The sequence below is a fragment of the Oncorhynchus gorbuscha genome, linkage group LG02, assembly GCF_021184085.1.
Source record: "Oncorhynchus gorbuscha isolate QuinsamMale2020 ecotype Even-year linkage group LG02, OgorEven_v1.0, whole genome shotgun sequence".
NCBI lineage: Eukaryota > Metazoa > Chordata > Actinopteri > Salmoniformes > Salmonidae > Oncorhynchus > Oncorhynchus gorbuscha.
In genome coordinates this window covers 76,103,098-76,127,028 of record NC_060174.1, presented here as the reverse complement: position 1 = coordinate 76,127,028, position 23,931 = coordinate 76,103,098, and the positions used below count along the sequence as shown (strand labels likewise).

Genomic DNA, 23,931 nt, shown 5'->3' with positions numbered 1-23,931 from the left:
TGCTTGGCATTCAGGCCAAAGAGTTCAATCTTGGTTTCATCAGACCAGAGAATCTTGTTTCTCATGGTCTGAGAGTCCTTTAGGTGACTTTTGGCAAACTCCAAGCGGGCTGTCATGTGCCTTTTTACTGAGGCGTTGCTTCCGTCTGGCCACTCTACCATAAAGACCTGACTGGTGGAGTGCTGCAAAGATGGTTGTCCTTATGGAAGGTTCCCCCCATCTCCACAGAGGAACTCTGGCGCGCTGTCAGAGTGACCATGGTCGAATTGCTTGGTCACCTCCCTAACCAAGGCCCTTCTCCCTCGATTGCTTAGTTTGGCCGAGCGACCAGCTCTAGGAAGAGTCTTGGTGTTTCCAAACTTCTTCCATTTAAGAATGATGGAGGCCACTGTGTTCTTGGGGACTTTCAATGCAGCAGATGTTTTTTGGCACCCTTCCCCAAATTTGTGTCTCAGCACAATGCTGTTTCAGAGCTCTATAGACAGAATTCCTTCAACCTCATGGCTTAGTTTTTGTTCTGACATGCACTATCAACTATGGGATCTTATATAGACAGGTGTGTGTCTTTCCAAATCATGTCCAATCAATTGAATTTACCACAGGTGGACTCAAGGCAAAGGGTGGCTACTTCGAAGAATCTCAAATATATTTTGTTTTAACACTTTTTTGGTTACATGTGTTATTTTATAGTTTGATGTCTTCACTATTATTCTACAATGTAGAAAATAGTTCAAATAAAGAAAAACTCTTTGATGTGTAGGTGTTTTGACTGGTACTGTATATATACATACTTTTTATCTAGCTGTGGACCCCCTGCAGTACCTCTGCGGACCTCCAGGGGTTGGTCCTGGTTATTTGTATATTGATCCTGATTATCCCTGCATTACAGAAACTCAAATGTGCTGAATATGTTTTTATGTACATTCATAGACTTTCCTGAATGATTTCCCACATGACATAATATAATGACAATAGTGAAATGTAGGGGTAACTTTTTGATGTAGTAGATTTGTATTGGGTCACTCCGCCATATACAGAATAAACATTTGATACAAAAGTCCCTTGACGTTTTCAGGCAGTCAAGATCGGGGCTCACATCTGTACTGAGAGTAAGCCAGAGTCTGACTGATCAATGGTGTGTGTATGTACTGTATGTCCGTATCAGATACGGATGGTATACGAGTCTGAATGGGTTACATAGCGGACCCAGCGTTGCGACGGTCCAGGCTGTATCGGGGACAGGCGGAGGAATCTAATTTGCAGTCCTGTGCAGGTGTACTTCGGCAGCTCAAAGCTCAGACTGACCGGTCCCACTTCCTGTAACGAGGCAGCGCTAAGGCCAGAGACCTCCAGCTGAATGTACAGAGAGAGAGGAAGTGGTCAGCATGTTGGTCAATCATATACAAAGTTGTCTATCTACTATTAGGGGCATATAAGGCACTTGCAAAGTTTCCACTAACGTACAAGGCCAGTCAAAATTTTGGACACATCTACTCATTCAAGGGTTTTTCTTTATTTTACTATTTTCTACATTGTAGAATAAATGTGAAGACATTAAAACTATGAAATAACACATATGGAATCATGTAGAAACGAAAAAAAAGTGTAAAACAAATCAAAATATTTTATATTTGAGATTCTTCAAAGTAGCCACCCTTTGCCTTGATGACAGCTTTGCACACACATGGTATTCTCTCACATGGTATTCTCTCAACCAGCGCATGCATTTCAATTAAAAGGTATGCCTTGTTAAAAGTTCATTTGTGGAATTTCTTTCCTTCTTAATGCGTTTGAGCCAATCAGTTGTGTTGTGACAAGGTAGCGTTGGTATACAGAAGATAACCCTATTTTGTAAAAGACCAAGTCCATATTACAGCAAGAACAGCTCAAATAAGCAAAGAGAAACGACAGTCCATTGTTACTTTAAGACATTAATGTCAGTCAATCTGGAAAATTTCAAGAACTTTCTTCAAGTGCAGTCGCAAAAACCATCAAGCGCTATGATAAAACTGTCTCTCATGAGGCCCGCCACAGGAAAGGAAGACCCAGAGTTACCTCTGCTGCAGAGGATAAGTTAATTAGAGTTACCAGCCTCAAAAATGGCCAATTAACTGCACCTCAGATTGCAGCCCAAATAAATGCTTCACAGAGTTCAAGTAACAGACATCAACATCAACTGTTCAGAGGAGACTGTGTGAATCAGGCCTTCATGGTCGAATTGCTGCAAAGAAACCACTACTAAAGGACACCAAGGGTAGCCTAGTAGTTAGAGCGTTGGACTAGTAACCGGAAGGTTGCAAGTTCAAACAACTGAGCTGACAAGGTACAAATCTGTCGTTCTACCCCTGAACAGGCAGTTAACCCACTGTTCTTAGGCCGTCATTGAAAATAAGAATTTGTTCTTAACTGACTTGCCTAGTTAAATGAAGGTAAAAAAATAAATAAATAATACATAAATAATAAGAAGAGACTTGCTTGGGCCAAGAAACATGAGCAATGGACATTAGACTGGTGGAAATCTGTCCTTTGGTCTGATGAGTCCAAATCTGAGATTTTTGGTTCTAACCGCTGTCTTTGTGAGACGCAGAGTAGGTGAACATATGATCGCCACATGTGTGGTTCCCACCGTGAAGCATGGTGGAGGAGTGATGGTGTGGGGGTGCTTTGCTGGTGACATTGTGTGATTTATTTTGAATTCAAGGTACACTTAGCCAGCATGGCTGCATTCTGCATCGATGCGCCATCTCATCTGGTTTGCTCTTAGTGGGACTATCATTTGTTTTTCAACAGGACATTGACCCAAAACACACCTCCAGGCTGTGCAAGGGCTATTTGACCAAGAAGGAGAGTGATGGCGTGCTGCATCAGATGACCTGGCCTCCACAATCACCCGACCTCAACCCAATTTAGATGGTTTGGGATGAGTTGGACCACAGAGTGAAGGAAAAGCAGCCAACAAGTGCTCAGGATGTGAAAACTCTTTCAAGACAGTTGGAAAAACATTCCTCATGAAGCAGGTTGAGAGAATGCCGAGAGTGTGCAAAGCTGTCAATAAAGCAAAGGCGTCGCTACTTTGAAGAATCTCAAATGTAAAATAAAATTGTTTTGATTTGTTTCACACTTTTTTGGTTACTACATGATTCCATATGTGTTATTTCATACCTTTGATGTCTTCACTATTATTATACAATGTAGAAAATAGTACAAATAAAGAAACAACGTTGAATAAATAACTATGTCCAAACTTTTGAATGATACTGCATGTTAACCATTCGATGCTGTCTGCATATGCATCATTGCTCTATGCGAAATGGCTCATGGATTTTGAGAACCTGATCTGCACCTCACAATCTGATCTACAGCAAACACGTGTGCAGAGAGGTGATTCTTCCTGATTGATAAGAAGTTCCTGATTTCCTAACATCATAATCATTGAAACTGGCCTATTATATCCTCACACTACCAGTATGTACTATTTCCATGTTTCCCATTGTTGTTTGGATATGTTTAGTCACCTTGAACAGGGCGGAGAGCTGTGCGCCCCCAGGGAAGCGAGGGATCTCCCAATGGACAGCCTTGTTTTTTGGCTGCAGCTCAGCACTCTGGTCTGGGCTGCTCAACTCCTGAGAGAGACTGGAGAACAAAGAGGGTGAGAAAAGAGAGAGGAGGGGGAGCTTGTTATGTAGTGTGTGTGTGTGTGTGGGGGGGGGTTACACATAGTGAGAGACAAAGCAAAAGATGGAGGGAACATGAGATAGAAAAAGGAGTTTCTTCTCACCGAAGCGAGCCCTTGGGTACTGGTATTGTAATAGAAACATTAATAGCAGCGCTGTAAGAGAAAAGAGATTGCCTCAGTGACAGAGGGACCTAAGTTGCAGCCCAGTCAGAGAAGGCAAGGACAATCACACTGACAGACTACACGATCATATGTTATTAAACTATTATAATGTGCATCATACAACATGATAAAGTGTTCAATGACTACCACATATGCTCTATGCAAACTCTACATTCTCAACATACAGAAGATGCATATCAGCAAATAAGCATTTCCTGTTAATGGAGAACTGACCTCTTTGGGGGCAGGTCACACCGCAGCTTCAGGTACATCAACAACCTCCAGGGGAAGAACAAGTGTGTGTTAAGGGTGGTGGTTGGGTTGTTTAAAGACTTGATATCCCAACACTCAAGTTAGTAAAATGGGGAAGTTAAAATGACTGTCATCAAAGAGTAAGGGAAATCTGTGTGTTCTACATATTTTGAGATGGTTCTGGTAAAGGGTTCTCTACCCAACATGAATGAACAGGGTTCTGTACCTGCCACCACTGTCCCTCTCTATAGAAGGGAATAGACGGAATGGAGGGGCTGTGGGCAGGTCATCACACAACTGGTATTGCATCACTGTTTGCTAGAGAAGGAAAATGTTTGTAAGAAACTGTGAGAGAATAAATTGGTTTATATAACAGTGAGATACAAGTATTGTTGTAGTGTTTGTGTGTGTGATTTAGTAAATTCCATGAGCACCTCTCCTTGGCTGGGACACACTTTCAGAATTCTATAAGTGTCAAACTCATCCAGCCTAACAGCCTGGTGGAAGCTGCACTCATCCACACGAACAGCTGCCCCATAACCTGAGAGGAGAGAGGGTGGGGGAAGGGAAATTACATCTGGAATATATGGCAGAATCCTAATTTGAATAAAAGTCGATAGCAGACTTTTGTGTAATGCCTTGATGTCAATGAGAAAGCTGAATGAGAATGTGTGCAAATATGAATCCATGGGAATTCAGCCCATAGTGACTGTGCACTTCCACAACATGGATAAGAGTACAACTAAAGGTCATTAACATCCATTATGACAATCAATGCCGTGGCAGGGAATCATACGTTTTAATACAATGGCCTCATATTCATCTTATGCAGGATTTTACAGGAAGTGTAGTAATCCTTCAGGTCACCCATACAGTCAGCACAGTGACTGCTGATCTTATAAAATTGACTAATATTGCCAGTGAAGGATGTAGTATTTGCAAAGGGATGGTACCAACCGCTCAGCTGGGACTTTCCTATGCTGAACTCTTCATTCAGTCCAATCCGCATCTCTATCAACAGGGTGAGGAACAGAGTAGAGGGGGAAAGGGAGAGAAAGTGATGAGGAATTTGGATTTGTACTTGCCCTCTATTTACCGTACCTACTCTGGCAGCTTATCATTCAAAATGAAGACTTGAAACACGAAAACTCACCTGAGCAACTTGGCATGTAACACTTCACTCTGATCTCTCCCTCAATGTCTGCCTTCATCAGAACTCCCTGGAGAACAGTGAGGGAATTAATTGCTTTGAGAGAGAGAAATGGAAAGGACAGAAAGTAAGTATAGGTTAAAGTGCAACTCTACCCCTTTTCAAGCTCATATTCATGATCTCCAGCACCAAGCCAGAGATGTGAAAACAGCGCATTTCTATGCCTTGAAAAAAAAATTATAACATAATATAATTATATAATAATATAATTGGTTCTACCCAATGACCTCATCAGAAGTTACAACAGTGATTTTCAAACGCTATGAGATGTGTGGTGACTTGGAGAGCAAGAAACTCGTTACAGGTTTTGAAAATCACAATATTTTAAAACGTTTAATCCTACCCTGTGATATCACTAACTACGTTTCCCTCCACAGTTTTTGTGAGTAAAGTCATATTGTGTAAAAAATGCAGACATAATTGTTTTGTTATTCTGTTTTTTTTTTGTGAGAAATGGAGGTTGAAACGCATTTATATGCAAATATTGATGTAATAACCATCATATCGAAGTAAATTTAGTCATGCGAGGATATGTGGTGTGTGTGGTCCTACTGCGACTCTGGAAACCATGCAGTTTAGTAGGCTATCGATTACGCCATGCCTGCTCCTGCTCTCCCTCTCAAGTGTTCGAGGGTGCCAGGCTGCCCTTCATTATGTACACCTGTCACCATCATTACACGCATCAGCGCTTACTGGACTCACCTGGACTCCTTCACTTTGTTAATGGCCGCCCCATCTATATCTGTCTGTTCCTCCGTTGGTTCCCCGTGTCAGCATGAATGTTATTATGTTTTCATGTCCAGACGCTGTCCTGTCCCGTTTCATGTCTGTGTTTAATTAAATGTTCACTCCCTGTACATGCTTCTGGTCTCCAGTGTCTGTCCTTACAGATTAACTCATTTATGATGAGCTTCACAGGGTGGTGAAAGTGCACTGTGATCTGGATGCTCCTTTCCAATAAATATCGAGGGTCTTATTCTGGTGACATGATGATCAATGCTTGACAAATAAAAATATTTTCACACTTATCCAAAATAATCTCACCATGTAGACTAGCCCACCTGCACTGTATCTGCAAGCTGTTGGCTCGAGCCCACTTGCCAAGACCAGAGTAGTAGGCACATTTGCTATTGAAAACTTAAGCTAAAAAGTTAAAATTTTGTGTGCACTACATCACCACGCACTGACTTTTATCCCGCAACATGTCAGTTTGGTAGAAACACGGCCTCCCAAGTGGCCCAGTGATCTAAGGCACTGCATCGCAGTGTGCCTGTGCCACTAGAGATTCTGGGTTCGAGTCCAGGCTCTGTCGCAGCCGGCCGCGACCGGGAGACCCATGGGGCAGCACACAATAGGGGAGGGTTTGGCTGGCAGGGATGTCTTTGTCCCATCACGCACCAGCGCAACCTGTGTTTCGGGGAACGGACAGCTCTTGACCTTCACCTCTCCCGAATCCATACATGTGTTGCAGCAATGAGACAAGACTAACTACCAATTGGGGGAGGGATACAAACATTTGGTGGAATCACACCACTGGTGGGTATATGCACATATTTTCTTTATGCAGATTTTAGAATATTCACATTAAAATCTGTCGCCAATTAGATGGACACCGAGCTACAGAGCAGCATTTTTTTAGGACCGTTCTCCTTATCCTCTTAACTACAGATCATAGAAATGCGCCATTTTCACATATGTAGAGAGACTTGACCTTTAAGGAAGAGATACTGATCATATGCATGGCTCCACCATGTAATCAGTGATACTTACATTGGCACCAATGACTACAGACATCCTTTCAATCACATCCACAAATATCTCGTTTTTGCCTCCCTGAAGACAGAAGGGAAAAAACAAGGTGTTGAATACATATATACAAAGAATTCATACATATCTGTACATCTTCAGCAATCAACACACTAGCACCTAGGAATAGCCCATAACATCCAGCAGTAGACACATTGTTTACCTGTTCTCCTTGACTTGACACAATGGGCCGTGTGGCAGCTGCACTGGGGGCCACTTTATTCTGCTGGGTTTCTGCTCCAAACTGACCAGGAGGTAAAAGAAAGTGGAATAAAAGAGCTGAGTAAGTAGGGCTCAACATGTTAAGGTTAAAAAGCAGATAACCAGGAAATGTTAGCAAATGGGACCCAGTGCACTTATTTTCAGGGCAGCCCCAAGAGTCAGTGTGATTGTGACCATGCATTGGTGTCTTACCAGCCCCACGTTACTAAGGTCAAACAAGCTGAAGGGTTTGGAGCTGACCGCCTCAGTCTGGATGAAGTTCTTCAGGATATCAGTAGAGGTCGTCTGAATGTAACCAAAGTCCTGATGGGGATAAAGTGAGAGAATGGTGGGACGAGAGAGAGGGAGGAAAATAGATGACAGTGGGAATAAGGAGGAACGGAGATCGGCACTGATAACTAGGACCAAATATAGGGCCTTCAAAATGGCATAAAGATGGATGCCAGAAGAGAGAGAATACTCACCACTACCTCATCCAACAGCTCATAAATGAGAGCAAAGTTCATCTGGACAGACTTCTCTGACAGACAACCACAGTAGTCCTTAACCAGGGCTGTTAATCTGTGACACACAGTAAGCAAAACATTAATGCACACACACAGTAGAGGCCAACCTGTAAATCAGGTTGTTGTGGAGAGACTGATGCACACCAAATGAGATATTAAATACACAGAAAGCTACTTGTAGAATACATTCCTTACAGACACAATTACCTATTTAGGAACTCGATGATGGTGAAGGGAGAGGCATCAGCTTTCGTCGTGGCAACCCAATAGAGCCCTCCCTGTCTGATGTGAACAAAATGCAGCTCCTTGTGTTTCTGTGGGCAACCATGGAGGGAAATCACATTACTGTTTGAAACTATGATTATACCGTAATAGACGGCTGATCAAAACCCACACCATGCCTATTTGGCAAACCCTTCAACTTACCATTACAACTGGAGGTTGGCCACCAGTCAATGCAGTGACCATCTCATAGAATTTGTTGACGGCATCTTTTCCAGCTTCACCACGGACTGACAACTCAGCGTTAAGGCCATTCATTATTCACAGCATTTCCACTGACAACTCACTGGGAGAAATGCCTGAAGATTAAGGATATGTGTAAGAGGGAAAGGTAAGATATTATGATGTAGGATACAGTCTTTGTAGATGAGATGATCTCCTTTGGAGGACAATATGAACACCTGGGATATCATCTTCCTAGAGGGAAATAAAAAAAATATGCATGTTAGTCGGTAACATCAACCGAAGTTAACTCCAACTAACATTATAACGACCATGACATCGACAAACCCACTGTCAGCTCTGACTATCAAACATCAGCATTTCAAATGTTATTCAGTGTTTATGAGATTTACGTACCAGCAGCCAAATAGCAATCTACTTAACGTTACTTGTCTAGGAATCGTGCCTCCAATTGTGTCTGCTTTCCTACAGGATGATTGCTTAGCTACTTGATAATACAAAATACCAAAATCCCTACGTTGACAGAAATGTAAACTCGAAGAAGATAGGTATCACATTATTCGTAACTAGCTGGCTAGCTAGCCATCGTTTATTTACGCGTCAATTCTTATTTGGTGTTTGTTGACTGGCAGCTAAATCAACCTCGAGTTTCACAGCGCCACCTAGGGAGATTATTTCAGTTCCTGCACTTTTAATTTCACAACAGCTGGAGTTGTATTTTTGCACCATAGAATAGCTAGCTATATGTTTTATGGGATCAATGCATTTACAGTAAATGTGTATATTTTATAAAGCCCCCAAATAATATACAATAAAGCTAAGTGTCATGAACGCGGTGAACCAGCGGGTGGCGGTACTATATGCATATTGATTTTATCTTAGTATCTTTATCTTAGCTGTGCGGAAGTGGATGGGCGGGGTAAGGGTCAAACGTGAAAATGGCTTCTCCGAAAACTGTTCCTAAAGATGCACAGGTAGGAGTAAACCGTCTAAGGTACAATTTCTGAGATGTCATAGTTTCATTAGTGTAGCTTCAGTGGTGATGAGTGTTTAGTTAGATATCTTGTATGGCAGCTGAATTAAAGTTTCTAGTTTTTGCAGGATTGTGTCTAAAGTTCGCTAGCTAGTGAGCTCGCTAACGTTAGCTAACTACGGTAACTAGCTAGGTAATTTAGCTAGCTTGTTATTTATTTGTCGGCTAGCTAACGTTAGAACTAGAATAACAGACGTTCTTCATTTTAAATGTGCATTTGTAGAGTAGCTGTCCAGCAATATAACTCCATATCATTCTAACGTTGTTTTTGTATAATGGCATCTACTTGCCTATTGGGAGTGGTAACTAATAGCTAGCTTGTTAGCAGGACAAGCTAACGTAAGCTGCTGACTGTTATTGTTGTAACTAGCTAGTGCAGTTGATGACAACACATGGAAATGCTACTCTACTTAATGTTTGTCCATGCAGCCACAGAGCATACTGCATTTCTTGCTTATGTGCTCATATTTTTCCATTGCAAAGGTTATGATCCAAATCCTCAAAGACATGGGGATAACAGAGTATGAGCCCAGAGTTATTAATCAAATGCTGGAATTTACCTACAGTAAGTATACATTCAACTCTCTCAGGTTAGTTATGCTCTGTGTGCAATATTGCATGTTTAGTAGTTACAAGACACCACCAACGTATCAAGACAATGAACAGCTGTCCTTATATATCATTTGATTTTACAGGATATGTGACAACTATTATTGAGGATGCCAAAATCTATGCAACACATGCCAAGAAGAACATTGTGGATGCTGACGACATAAGACTTGCAATCCAGTGTCGAATGGACCAGTCCTTCACCTCCCCACCACCACGAGATGTAAGATTTAAAACTAGTGCCAAGACAGACATTAATTTTTTTTCTGGTGTTCATAAATGATCTAGACTAACTCCTGACAATGTTGTCTTTGTGTAGTTCCTGCTGGATGTAGCTAGGCAGAAGAACCAGACCCCTCTGCCCTTGATTAAGCCATACACTGGGCCACGCCTGCCCCCTGACCGTTACTGTCTTACTGCTCCTAACTACAGGCTTAAGTCCATACAGAAAAAGGTAGCCTTATGTTCTGCTTTGCAGATTTTACTGCACTTGCAATCAATGTTTATTGTATTCTATTCCAGTATGTTCTCTTTTGTGAATCCTTCTGACTGTTCCTCTTCTGTGCAGGTGTCCTCATCTGCGGGGAGAATAACAGTGCCTCGCCTCAGTATAGGAGCTGTGTCCAGCAGGCCCAGCACGCCTACCCTTGGTGAGGGACCATTTTGTGCAATCTATGTTTTCACTCATACCTTGTCATTTTATTACATGTTTTTTTTTTTACACACTGCTCCAATTCCTTATTTGACAGTGGGATGTGGGTTTGCTTCCTGGTGTGCAGACCTGTTGCTACCATATCTGTTGTTTTTGTAATGAAACAGAAAATACATGTACTCCTTCCTTCCTGCATGTTTCCAGGCACTCCCTCAGTGCAGACAGTCACAACCAAAGTGGGGACGCCAGTGTCACTGTCGGGGCAGCGCTTCAGCGTTCAGATCCCATCCTCACAGACTGCAGCCTCCAAGTCCTGTAAGACTAACCTTAATTTCACACTGCTAACTTGCTTCAGATTGCTGGTGAAGGAGTCTACTGTAATCTTATAAATTGTATACATTGTATTTGCATCATTAGAGAATGTCGCCGGAGGAAATGGTGGCCGGTTTACGAGCCCCTGACCAATTGTGCGATCTCTAATATTAAAGACGTCTCAAGGTTCTTCTCACCTTAGTTAGTATGGACTACAGACTATTATGAGGTATTCTACCTGTATTTTTCGTAGCTGTTTATTTACTGTCACAAACTGGTGCTGGCACTAAGACCTTAATCAGCGAGCTGTATAGGACCATAAAAAAAACTGAATTCCATTTTACCTCATTTCTACCAGCACCCCGGTGCAGGGTAAGATGGCGCCGGAGCAGAAGGCAGACGTGCCCCCAACGGATTTTTTTGTTCGTTTATCTGCATTTGTAACTTACTGCTACCGTCTCTTATGACCGAAAATAACTTCTAGACATCAGGACTGCAATTACTCACCATGAACTAGCAGAATCAATCCTTTTTCTTTCACAACTCTGACGAGCCCGAGGCGGAGGATATACAGCTCCCTCGGGAGCAGGCCCAGACCCCCATGATCTGCGTGGAGGTGGAGAAAGAGAGGCCGGAGAGTGGGTTGCCTTCTGAGAAGGCGATCGAATAAACCACCACTTCCCTCAATTCTGCTAGCAAACATGCAATCTTTGGACAATAAAATCGACGAGTTACGGGGAAGATTAAACTACCAATGGGACATTAAAAAGAGTAACATCTTATGCTTCACGGAGTTGTGGCTGAACGATGTCAATATCAACATACAGCTGGCTGGCTATATAATGTACCGGCAGAGGCTGCACTCCTAAACAAGAAAACGCTCACAGAGGCTGCACTCCTAGTAGCCGGGGACTTTAATGCAGGGAAACTTAAATAAGATTGACCAAGTTTCTATCAGCATGTTAAATGTGCAACCAGAGGGAAAAGAACTATGGACCACCTACAGTTGAAGTCAGAAGTTTACATACACTTAGGTTGGAGTCATTAAAACTCGTTTTTCAACCACTCCACAAATTTCTCGTTAACAAACTATAGTTTTGGCATGTCGGTTAGTTTCCACAAGTCTGGTTCATCCTTAGGAGCAATTTCCAAATGCCCGAAGGTACCACGTTCATCTGTAAAAACAATAGTACGGAATTATAAACACCATGGGACCACGCAGCCGCCATACTGCCCAAGAAGGAGACACGTTCTGTCTCCTAGAGTTAAACATACTTTGGTGCGAAAAGTACAAATCAATCCCAGAGCAACAGCAAAGGACCTTGTGAAGATGCTGGAGGAAACCGGTACAACAGTATCTATATCCACAGTACAACGAGTCCTATATCAACACAACCTATATAATATTATATATATTATATTATTATTATTATTATATATTATTATTATAACACAACCTGAAAGGCCGCTCAGCAAGGAAGAAGCCACTGCTCCAAAACCGCCATAGAAAAAAAACAGACTACGGTTTGGAACTGCACATGGGGACAAAGATTGTACTTTTTGGAGAAATGTCCTCTGGTCTGATGAAACAAAAATATAACTGGCGATAATGACCATTATGTTTGTAGGAAAAAGGGGGAGGCTTGAAAACCGAAGAACACCATCCCAGCCGTGAAGCACGGGGGTGACAGCATCATGTTGTGGGGTGCTTTGCTGCAGGAGAGACTGGTGCACTTCACAAAATAGATGGCATCATGAGGTGGGGGAATTATGTGGATGTATTGAAGCAACATCTCAAGATATCATTCAGGAAGTTAAAGCTTGGTCGCAAATGGGTCTTCCAAATGGACGATGACCCCAAGCATACTTCCAAAGTTGTGTCAAAATGGAGGACAACAAAGGACAACAAAGTCAAGGTATTGGAGTGGTCATCACAAAGCCCTGATGTCAATCCTATAGAAAATGTGTGGGCAGAACTGAAAAAGTGTGTGAGCAAGGAGGCCTACAAACCTGACTTGGTTACACCAGCTCTGTCAGGAGGAATTGGCCAAAATTCACCCAACTTATTGTGGGGAGCTTGTGGAAGGCTACCTGAAACCTTTGACCCAAGTTAAGCAATTTGAAGGCAATGCTACCAAATACTATGTAAACTTCTGACCCATGGAGAATGTGATGAAAGAAATAAAAGCTGAAATAAATCATTATCTATATTATTATTCTGACATTTCACATTTTTAAAATGAAGTTGTGATCCTAACTGACCTAAGACAGGGAATTTTTTACTAGGATTAAATGTCATGAATGCTGAAATGGAGTTTAAATGTATTTGGCTAAGGTGTATGTAAACATCCAACTTCAACTGCGTACTCCACACACAGAGATGCATACAAAGCTGTCCCTCGCCCTCCATTTGGCAAATCTGACCATAATTCATTCCTCCTGATTCCTGCTTACAAGCTAAAATTAAAGCAGGAACCACCAGATCAATAAAAAAGTCAGATGAAGCAAATGCTAAGCTACTGGACTGTTTTGCTAGCACAGACTGGAATATGTTCTGGGATTCTTCCAATGGCATTGAGGAGTACACCACATCTGTCATTGGCTTCATCAATAAGTGCATTGATGACTTCGCCCCCACAGTGACTGTACGTACATACCCCAACTAGAAGCCATGGATTACAGGCAGCATCTGCATTGAGCTAAAGGCTAGAGCTGCCACTTTCAAGGAGTGGGACTCTAACCCGGAAGCTTATAAGAAATCCCGCTATGCTCTCTGGCGACCCATCAAACAGGCAAAGCATAAATACAGGACTAAGATCGAGTCGTACTACACTGGCTCTGACGCTCGTCTGATGTGACTGGGCTTGCAAACCATTACAGACTACAAAGGGAAGCACAGCCAAGAGCTGCCCAGTGACACAAGCCTACCAGATGAGCTAAACTACTTCTATGCTCGCTTCGAGGCAAATAACACTTAAACTTGCATGAGAGCGTCAGCTGTACCGTAAGACTGTGTGATCACGCTCTCCGCTGCCGATGTGAGTAACACAGGTCAACATTCACAAGGCCACAGGGCCAGATGGATTACCAGGACGTGTACTGCGAGCATGCACTGACCAACTTGCAAGTTTCACTGACATTTTCAACCTCTCCCTGTCCGAGTCTGTAATACCTACAGTGGGGTAAAAAAGTATTTAGTCAGCCACCATCTGTGCAAGTTCTCCCACTTAAAAAGATGAGCGAGGCCTGTAATTTTCATCATAGGTACACTTCAACTATGACAGACAAAATGAGAGAGAAAAAATCCAGAAAATCACATTGTAGGATTTTTTATGAATTTATTTGCAAATTATGGTGGTAAATAAGTATTTGGTCACCTACAAACAAGCAAGATTTCTGGCTCTCACAGACCTGTAACTTCTTCTTTAAGAGGCTCCTCTGTCCTCCACTCGTTACCTGTATTAATGGCACCTGTTTGAACGTGTTATCAGTATAAAAGACACCTGTCCACAACCTCAAACAGTCACACTCCAAACACCACTATGGCCAAGACCAAAGAGCTGTCAAAGCAGAAACAAAATTGTAGACCTGCACCAGGCTGGGAAGACTGAATCTGCAATAGGTAAGCAGCTTGGTTTGAAGAAATCAACTGTGGGAGTAATTATTAGGAAAAGGAAGACATACAAGACTACTGATAATCTCCCTCGATCTTGGGCTCCACGCAAGATCTCACCCCGTGGGGTCAAAATGATCACAAGAACGGTGAGCAAAAAATCCCAGAACCACACGGGGGGACCTAGTGAATGACCTGCAGAGAGCTGGGACCAAGGTAACAAAGCCTACCATCAGTAGCACACTACGCCGCCAGGGACTCAAATCCTGCAGTGCCAGATGTGTCCCCCTGCTTAAGCCAGTACATGTCCAGGCCCGTCTGAAGTTTGCTAGAGAGCATTTGGATGATCCAGAAGAAGATTGGGAGAATGTAATATGGTCAGATGAAACCAAAATATAACTTTTTGGTAAAAACTCAATTTGTTGTGTTTGGAGGACTAAGAATGCTGAGTTGCATCCAAAGAACACCATACCTACTGTGAAGCATGGGGTTGGAAACATCAGTCTCCAGATCTCAACCCCATAGAAAATCTTTGGAGGGAGTTGAAAGTCCGTGTTGCCCAGCAACAGTCGCAAAACATCACTGCTCTAGAGGAGATCTGCATGTAGGAATGGGCCAAAATACCAGCAACAGTGTGTGAAAACCTTGTGAAGACTTACAGAAAACGTTTTACCTCTGTCATTGCCAACAAAGGGTATATAACAAAGTATTGAAATAAACTTTTATTATTGACCAAATACTTATTTTCCACCATAATTTCCAAATAAATTCATTTAAAAATCCTACAATGTGATTTTCCTGATTTTTTTTTTTTTTTTTTTTTTTTCTTCCCTCATTTTGTCTGTCATAGTTGAAGTGTACCTATGATGAAAATTACAGGCCTCATCTTTTAAAGTGGGAGAACTTGCACAATTGGTGGCTGACTAAATACTTTTTTGCCCCGAATTCCCTACCATCCAGGACCTCTATACCAGGCAGTGTCAGAAGGCACTGAAAATGATTTACATTGACCTCCCATTTATTTATCTTAATTTAATTGTTTTGCACTGACTCCCTTGACTGGCACACTCACTAGACTCTATCCACACACACACACTACACTGACACTCCAACACACACAGTACATACAACACACAAACACATATGCTTATTGATGCCACACACGGACACACTTTCACATACGCTGCTGCTATGATTGTTCTATATCCTGATTACCTAGTCACTTTTACCCCTACCCCTTGATACTGTATTACCTCAACTACCTCGTAGCCCCGCACATTGACTCTGTACTGGTACTCATTGTATATACCCTTGTTATTGTTTTTATTGTTAATATTTCATTTTTATTTGGCAAATATTTGTATTTTTTTCAACTGCAGAAGTCTACACCTGTTGTATTTGGCGCATGTAACCAATACGATTTAATTGAATTCAAGTCTCTCAGACGCTTCAATTCAGTTGTTTATTCACTTAATAAAATGTGCATTTTTAAATGTTCATAATAAATCCTGATATTTTTGTCTTTTGTTCTCCGACAGCCACACCATCCACCCCAATGGTTCAAAATGTCCTCATCAACCCCTCCCTGATCGGATCCAAAAAGATCCTCATCACCACCAACATGGTGTCACAGAACTCGGCCAGCGAATCGCTGAAGAGGAAGCATGAAGACGACGATGACTATGATGCATTATGACCTCATGGATAATCTGATAAAGGAGTCAGCTAGATGAAATCAAGAGTGTGCTGTAAATATAGTAGAAGGTAGTTTTGAGGTTAGCCAGCCAGCCTACAATTCCCCCATCATTGTTGTGGACATTTAGTAAGTGTAGTGTCATGCCTGTTTGCCACTAATTTTTGTATATAAAAATAAAAAAGTGTGAATAAATGTAGTCTATGAAATGTATTTTATGGAACACTAGTTGGACACATTACCACAGTGCAGGATTTAGCTTGAAACCAAGTTAAAAAATATATATTTATAAAACTTCTAATGGTACTTCAAATGCAGAAAGCAAGATATGAGTGAATACAATAGGATTTTTACACTTCAGTCTGGTAATAGTTTAGAGGACTTGTTCCACTCAGTTGCTAATAGAGGGAGACGTCAATCTGATGACTCCATGATCTGATTATTTTTATTGGGAATATACACTTGAATATCAAATCAGTAGACTTGTGCACTTTTTGTCATTGTCCTGAGATGAACAGTAAGAAACTGATTGTCCTGTCAAAACTTCCCCAGCTACTACAACAATCAGATATTGAGCATTAATAACAGAGTAACATAAGTATAGATGTACATTAAGACATATGGGTTTAAATTCTTCTTAACTGGATTAGTGATGGATGTATGGTCCAAGAAACGGACCAAATCTAAGTTTATTGGTCGCGCACACAGTTCTCCTTTTCCCAGTCTCTAATCCCCATGTCTCAAACTGACCACCATCATTCCTGTTCCCAAGAAATCTAAGACTACCTGCCACAATGATTACTACCCTGTAACACTCACATGTAAGCATGAAGTCATTTGAAAGGCTGATTATGGCACACATAAACTCCAACATCCCAGACACCGTAGACCAGGGATCATCAACTAGATTCAGTCACAGGCCAATTTTTTTATTGAGTGGATGTTCAGGGGACTGGAAAATAATTGCAAATAATATGTACTGCAAATTAACCGCAGGAAGTCCAAACAGGTCTATTTGACTAAAACATAATTTCTTGCTTACTGTATAGGATCACATACACTGAGTGTACAAAACATTAGTAACACCTTCCTAATGTTGAGTTTCACCCCCCTTTGTGCTCAGAACAGCCAGAATTCATCAAGGCATGGACTCTACAAGGTGTCAAAAGCATCCAACAGGGATGTTGGCCCATGTTAACCCCAATGCCTCTCACAGTTGGCTGGATGTCCTTTGGGTGGTGGACCATTCTTGATACACACAGGAAACTGTTGAGTGTGAAAAACCCAGCGGCGCTACAGTTCTTGTTACACTCAAACTGGTGCGCCTGGCACCTACTACCATATCCCATTCAAAGGCACTTGCAACCTCTGAATGGCACACATACACATTCAAAGTCTCAATAATCTCAAGGTTTAAAAATCCTTCTTTAACCTGTCACCTCTCTACACTGATTGAAGTGTATTTAACAGGTGACATCAATAAGGGATCATAGGTTTCACTTGGATTCATCTGGTCAGTCTGTCAATGAAAGAGCAGGTGTATATCTCTGTTAGCATGGGAATACTTTGGAACAGATTAAAAAAGTAAAATCATAATTATTTGAAAAAAACTTGGGGGGCTAAATAAAATCACCCATGGGCCACCAGTTGGGGAATCCTGACCTAGACCCACTGCAATTTGCATACCGCCCCAACAGATCCGTAGACTATGAAATCTCGATTGCACTCAACACTAACCTCACCCACCGAGATAAGAGGAATACCTACAGTGCATTCGGAAAGTATTCAGACCCCTTGACTTTTTCCACATTTTGTTAGGTTACAGCCTTATTAAAAAAAAAATCCCCCTCATCAATCTACACACAATACCCCATAATGACAAAGCAAAATAAATTACGGAAATATCACATTTACATAAGTATTCAGACCATTTACTCAGTACTTTGTTGAAGCACCTTTGGCAGTGATTACAGGCTTGAGTCTTCTTGGGTATGACGCTACAAGGTTGGCACACCTGTATTTGGGGAGTTTCTCCCATTCTTCTCTGCGGACACTCTCAAGCTCTGTCAGGTTGGATGGGGAGCGGCGTTGCACAGCTATTTTCAGGTCTCTCCAGAGATGTCCAATCTTGGTTTCATCAGACCAGAGAATCTTGTTTCTCATGGTCTGAGAGTCCTTTAGGTGCCTTTGGCAAACTCTAAACGGGCTGTCATGTGCCTTTTAATGAGGAGTGGCTTCAGTCTGGCCACTCTACCAACTCTGTAACTGTTTTAAAGACACCTTTGACCTCATGGTGAAATCCCTGAGCGGTTTTCTTTCTCTCCGGCAACTGAGTTAGGAAGGAGGCCAGTATCTTTGTAGTGACTGAGTGTATTGATTCACCATTGAAAGTGTATTAATAACTTCCCCATGCTCAAAGGGACATTCCGTGTCTGCTTTTCTTATTTTTACTAATTTACCAATCGGTGCCCTTTTTTGCAAATCATTGGAAAACATCCCTGGTCTTTGTGGTTGAATCTGTGTTTGAAATTCACTGATTGACTGAGGGACCTTACTGATCATTGAATGTGTGGGGTACAGAGATGAGGTAGTCATTAAAAAATCACGTTAAACACTATTTTTGCCTACATTCAAATGTAAGCCTACATTCAGATATAACTATCTCTGCTCAATAGCGCTTACCCTTCAATTTCTTGACCAGTTGTCTGAGAGAGGAATGTTGTTTCGATGTGCCAATGCATAAGCAAGTTCTCTGCATTTGAGGCTACTTAGCCCATGAAACCGGTACTCAAGATTCTTAGCAACCTCAGACTACGTGTCATCAGATAAGACCTTGTCTGCCTCTGATACTCTATTATAGCCAGTCCTTCGTGCAGGTATGTGTTTGTTATCTTTTTTTGTCAATGTACTTCACTATATATTTGCCATTTATCAGACGCTTTTATCCAAAGCCACTTACAGTCATGCTTGCATACAGTTTACGTATGGGTGGCCCCAGGCATCGAACCCACAACCTTGGCGGTGCAAGTGCCATGTTTTACCAACTGAGTCTATTTTTCATCCCTTGCTTCTGCAGTGGCGTATATTCATGGCTGCCAAGGGAAGCCAGGCTTCCAACAACATTTTTTTTTCTAAAATTCAATTTAAAATTATAATATAATGTATCTTGCGTCTCTCTGTGTTTCACAATTTTCCTTCAATTCGCAAGAGGCTAAATGTATCTCACAGGAGAAAGCATCCGAGTGATTGAACCAGCTTCCCTCTGTCTCTCTACGTGTCGGTCATCTATCTGAGGCTGTCTGGTCCAAATGAGTATGACATTGTTGCCGCCCATAGCATTGAAGGCAAGGGAAGCCAGGAGGCATTTGGCCACCCTCGACAAAAAATGTACAAAGAATGTGCCAATCAACTTTGAGCTAAACTGAGCGAGCTCAATTGTGCAATGGTCCTGGCGCACCAACAAAAAGTGTCAAGGCAAGCCAGTTTGGATTTGGCATCACTCCTATCAAATCCCATGGAGAGCATAAGTCAGAAATTTGAATTGTTGCATCTGGTTGTGTTGTTGTCCTCCGGTGGCTAGTTAGCCAGCTAGCTAAAATCTAACCATTAATTCATACATTGTTGTGCCCCTGGCCTGAGAGGATGGAAGTTCAATACATAACTAGATGTATAGTTAAAGTAAAACATTTAAATATAAGCCTAATGTTAACTAGCTAACGTTGCCTATGAATGGAAGATAGGCTAGCGAGCAAACATTTTAGCCAGGTAGCCTTGGACAGCAAAACATTTAAGTGTATACTGTATGACAGAGTAATAGACTGTTTCATAAACATTAAAGAGGAGGATGGCATTGACATTTTTCTACAAGTAGGGTGAGTCAACATGTGTTTCTACTTGTACGAATGTACACACGCATACAGAAATCAGAACCGTGGACAGTCACATCATATTTAGCTTATGTTGATTACAGTGGCAATTTTAGCATGCCAATCCTAGTGGGGCAAACAAACAAACAAAATGTTGGTGCATGCCAGCAAAGCCACAACACTAAACAATACATTAATTGCTCTATAACGGTGACAAAGGGCGGCCACAAACTGGTAGGGCCAACATAAAGCTGTCCCAACAGCATAGCTTTCTTTTCAGCACCATAGAGTGAATCCTTACCAATGCTACACCTGGCTATCAGCGGAGCCTTGTCTGGCAGGGAAAGATCATTCAGCCTCATTTACTGCCTTTAAAAAAACATATCTGATATGGCTGACTTGCTTAAACAAATATGGTTTCTACTGACAATTGAGATGTACAAACTATGGCATAAGCGGATAAGAGGCGAACCGTAATTTCAATTAAGACATTAATGAGCGAGCTAGAAAGTTAATATAACTATTTGTTCAGCACTTTTGAAATGTACAGCCACAGAATTCAGAAAATGGGCCGTTCTTACAGTATTCTCCATGTACACCAGGTCAGAACCGTAGGATAAATAAAGGGGGCGTATAAGCAGATGAAAGCTCTTACAATATTCGATGAGGACATTTCTCTAAAACAGGCTATTTAGAGAAATGATTAGGATGAGGCACATGGGCTACTAACAGCTTACTACACTACATACACTTAGTATTACCTTCTTAGCTACAGAATACATATCTCCCTGGCATATTACATCATTAATGCAGCAGCATACAATACATTTTTGGACTCACCGTTGTTGTGCTGTGCTCACTTGAACAGTAAGGTGGCGCGGCGGACCTACATGGGCAAATTTTGTCATCAAACTTTGTGATCAAGGTCTGGCATTCTCTGGATTTATGGTGCTGTCAAGACAACTGGGAACTCTGAAAAAAACAAGGTCAAATCAAGCCATCAGTGATGTTCAGGTTGGAGCTTTAGAAAGAGGCCCGAGTTCTCGAGTTGGAATTCCGAGTTGGATGACCGTTCAAAACATATTTTCCCAGTCGGAGTACCCAGTTGTTTTGAATTCACTGAAGTCTGAGATTTCCCAGTTCCGAGTTTCCAGTTGTTTTGAATGCGACAGACGTCATGCTGGATTGACAGCATGGCCAATGTTGAATGTTTATCGTTTTAAGCTTGGAAAAGAGACCCTTAAACCCAGACTTGGACCACACACTCACTCCACTGAATAGCAGGTTAGTGATTGCTTTGCAGCGCTTGCAGTTAGCCTGATTCCTTCCAAACCACTCATTGTTGAATTTGCATTTTCCAACTTGTTGTGTAATGTTTATGTCCAATGGCCGATGAGCACCAATACATTTTATCTATAATTTCTCATCATCATTTCTCTCCCATGACAAGGCTTGAAAAGGATTTGCCAGTGGATTGTCGACTTGATTCATGATGACTGCTAGCCTGCTAAGATTTTGAAAGTATGATGTTGACATGATCAGTTAAATCAAAGCTACTGTAGATATAACATAATATGACATCATTTTATCTGTGGCCAATGACCTTGAGCCTTCTTGGATGGGCACTTCTAATGTAACTCTACAGCAGCACCCAAGGTTTTTGAATTGTTGCGCTCTCCCTGTAAATTTTGTGTTGACGTAATGCCCCCATGAGTGACAGAACACTGAGCCAATCACGGCGCAACTGGAGAACATTACCAACCCCTACACTCCATATTTTCTGCTAGCTGCCCCACCACCACAGAAAGCACTGAGCTAGGCTAAAACATCTGTATTTTGGAGCTGCCCTAGTCAGTGATTTTACCCACACACCGCTACTGTGCTGCTGCTCAAATTGACTTCTTCTCTTCTATCACTTTCTTGGCTGCTCTCTCAAGAACCTCAAGGGGGACTAAACCCTTGCATGTTTTACATTTTCATACACAGGGCATGATGATGTCTGCTCTGTAACCATAAAAATGCACTTGAGTTGAATCTTGAGTTCGTATGAATCACACATTGCAAACATACTATGCATAGGTAATCAAAATGTAATCATTTGTATGGTATATGGTGGCCATTGTTACGTCCGTTGATAGAAGGAGACCAAGGTGCAGGGTGGTAGGCGTACATTCGTCTTTATTAAAAATAACACCCAAAAACAACAAAATACAAAATTCCCACAACTGAAGGTGGGAAAAAGGGCTGCCTAAGTATGATCCCCAATGTCTATTTCTTTGATGGTCGGGTATGGTTCCCAATCTGAGGCAGCTGTCTATCGTTGTCTCTGATTGGGAACCATACCCGGCCAACAAAGAAATAGACAAACTAGAATGCCCACCCAAATCACACCTGACGTAAACAAATAGAGAAATAAAAAGGCTCTCTAAGGTCAGGGCGTGACAGCCATTGGCTCAATTTACCCCAAGGCCAACATTTTGACGATATTAGCCACACAGCTACAATGATGCACTTTAATGCTTGGCTTAGGACCTCATATTGTAGCTTATAGAGACCCCAACTATCTTAAAACAATCTACTTTGGTTTAGATACAACCATCATGACACAATATATTTAATTACCACTTGTTCCATCACAGACGCAACGAAATGAAGACCCCTTCTTAAATATTTAGTTGTATGATTCATTTTGTGTATGGTTTCCTAGAAACAAGGGGTGGCTCAACTAACCCTTTGGTTAACTAACCCTTTGGTTCAACTTACCCCACTCTCCCCTATTGTGAATTTTATGACTTTGGACAGGGATGGGGTATAGGTGGTATTTTGGGTCGGGTAGATGGGATGAGGGCGGTTAGTAGGGATTTATGCTAATTTATCAGTAAAGGGCTAGGTAGGAGAATATACTGTAGGATAGTAATATGAGGCCGGCCTTACTCTCCAGGGCAGTAGGTGGCGGTATATGCATCTGAAACGTTGGTTGGGATCCGCCAATAAATATTCAAAGAAGATGACTACATCAAAGATTTTACACTGAGGTAGGTTCTATCTGTGTTTACTCAATTGACATATGGAGAGTTAAAAACCCTGTAGAGAAACAATACACGTGGAATAATAGAGATTGTTCACTACAATTAAGAATTGACTTGTGGGTGATAACCTTGAGCCCAACACTCTAGAGGTAAAAATACTGCCTGCAGTCCTGACGGATCATAAAGTCATATGGTTGGCTGTAAGAATGTGCAGTTATGATGATAAGAAATACTCTGGTGGTTATTGGAAATGAAATAACTCATTGCTATTGCATGATGATTTAAAAAACGTGATTTAGAATCAAATTTCTGTTCACTGAAATTTAGCTACATATAATGCAGAATATGGGAAATATTGAGAACTGCTGAAATTTTGTATCCGCTCAGCCTGTATTACTTATGGAAAACGGCTTGCTTTAAGAAGGAGATGTGAGGTAGCTGAACTCTCTAAGACAATTGCGGATATCACAGAGATTGAGCATCTTGATCTTAATGAGAAAACAAAATGTAATGATTTACAGAATCAACTAGATACATTTTATGAGGAAAAGGATAGAAGAGCCTTCATAAGATCCAGCAATGACTTGAAAAATACGAAAAGAACAGTAGATACTTTTTTCCTTTGGAAAAGACTAGAGGGGAACACACTTCGGAAATGTAAGATTAATGGGGTAACCACTGTGGATAGAGAGTTGTTATCAGACTTAGATAACAATTTGAGTGACTCTAAGGATCTCCTTGATTCTATAGAGAATGTCAACTCGTTTAGGGAAGAATTCAATTGGTCTTGTTGTCAATCTCCAGGTTGTGATGGATCAACCTCTC

At 41.6% G+C, this 23,931-nt stretch overlaps 2 protein-coding genes across 4 annotated transcripts; one reads left to right on the top strand and one right to left on the bottom strand.

The window, feature by feature from the left end:
• Positions 1-900: 900 nt before the first annotated feature.
• On the bottom strand, positions 901-8,935 carry ap4m1 (adaptor related protein complex 4 subunit mu 1). Of its 2 annotated transcripts, none has more exons than XM_046322282.1 (16): positions 8,696-8,935; positions 8,472-8,533; positions 8,261-8,346; positions 8,042-8,148; positions 7,793-7,889; positions 7,521-7,631; positions 7,270-7,350; positions 7,071-7,133; positions 5,244-5,310; positions 5,048-5,101; positions 4,525-4,631; positions 4,317-4,408; positions 4,073-4,117; positions 3,779-3,829; positions 3,516-3,633; positions 901-1,353 (listed from the first exon to the last, which is right to left on the bottom strand). In XM_046322282.1, exons 2-16 carry the CDS (start codon positions 8,527-8,529, stop codon positions 1,162-1,164), a joined length of 1,329 nt encoding a protein of 442 aa, XP_046178238.1. In that variant the 5' UTR covers positions 8,530-8,533; positions 8,696-8,935; the 3' UTR covers positions 901-1,161. The 2 variants fall into 2 exon arrangements, with proteins under 2 accessions (XP_046178238.1, XP_046178246.1); XM_046322290.1 differs by having other exon boundaries at positions 8,472-8,529.
• Positions 8,936-9,199: 264 nt separating this feature from the next.
• Positions 9,200-16,406, top strand: taf9 (TAF9 RNA polymerase II, TATA box binding protein (TBP)-associated factor). Of its 2 annotated transcripts, none has more exons than XM_046322257.1 (7): positions 9,200-9,273; positions 9,816-9,897; positions 10,028-10,164; positions 10,261-10,395; positions 10,510-10,591; positions 10,798-10,908; positions 16,057-16,406. In XM_046322257.1, exons 1-7 carry the CDS (start codon positions 9,238-9,240, stop codon positions 16,212-16,214), a joined length of 741 nt encoding a protein of 246 aa, XP_046178213.1. In that variant the 5' UTR covers positions 9,200-9,237; the 3' UTR covers positions 16,215-16,406. The 2 variants fall into 2 exon arrangements, with proteins under 2 accessions (XP_046178213.1, XP_046178223.1); XM_046322267.1 differs by having other exon boundaries at positions 9,229-9,293.
• Positions 16,407-23,931: the final 7,525 nt, after the last annotated feature.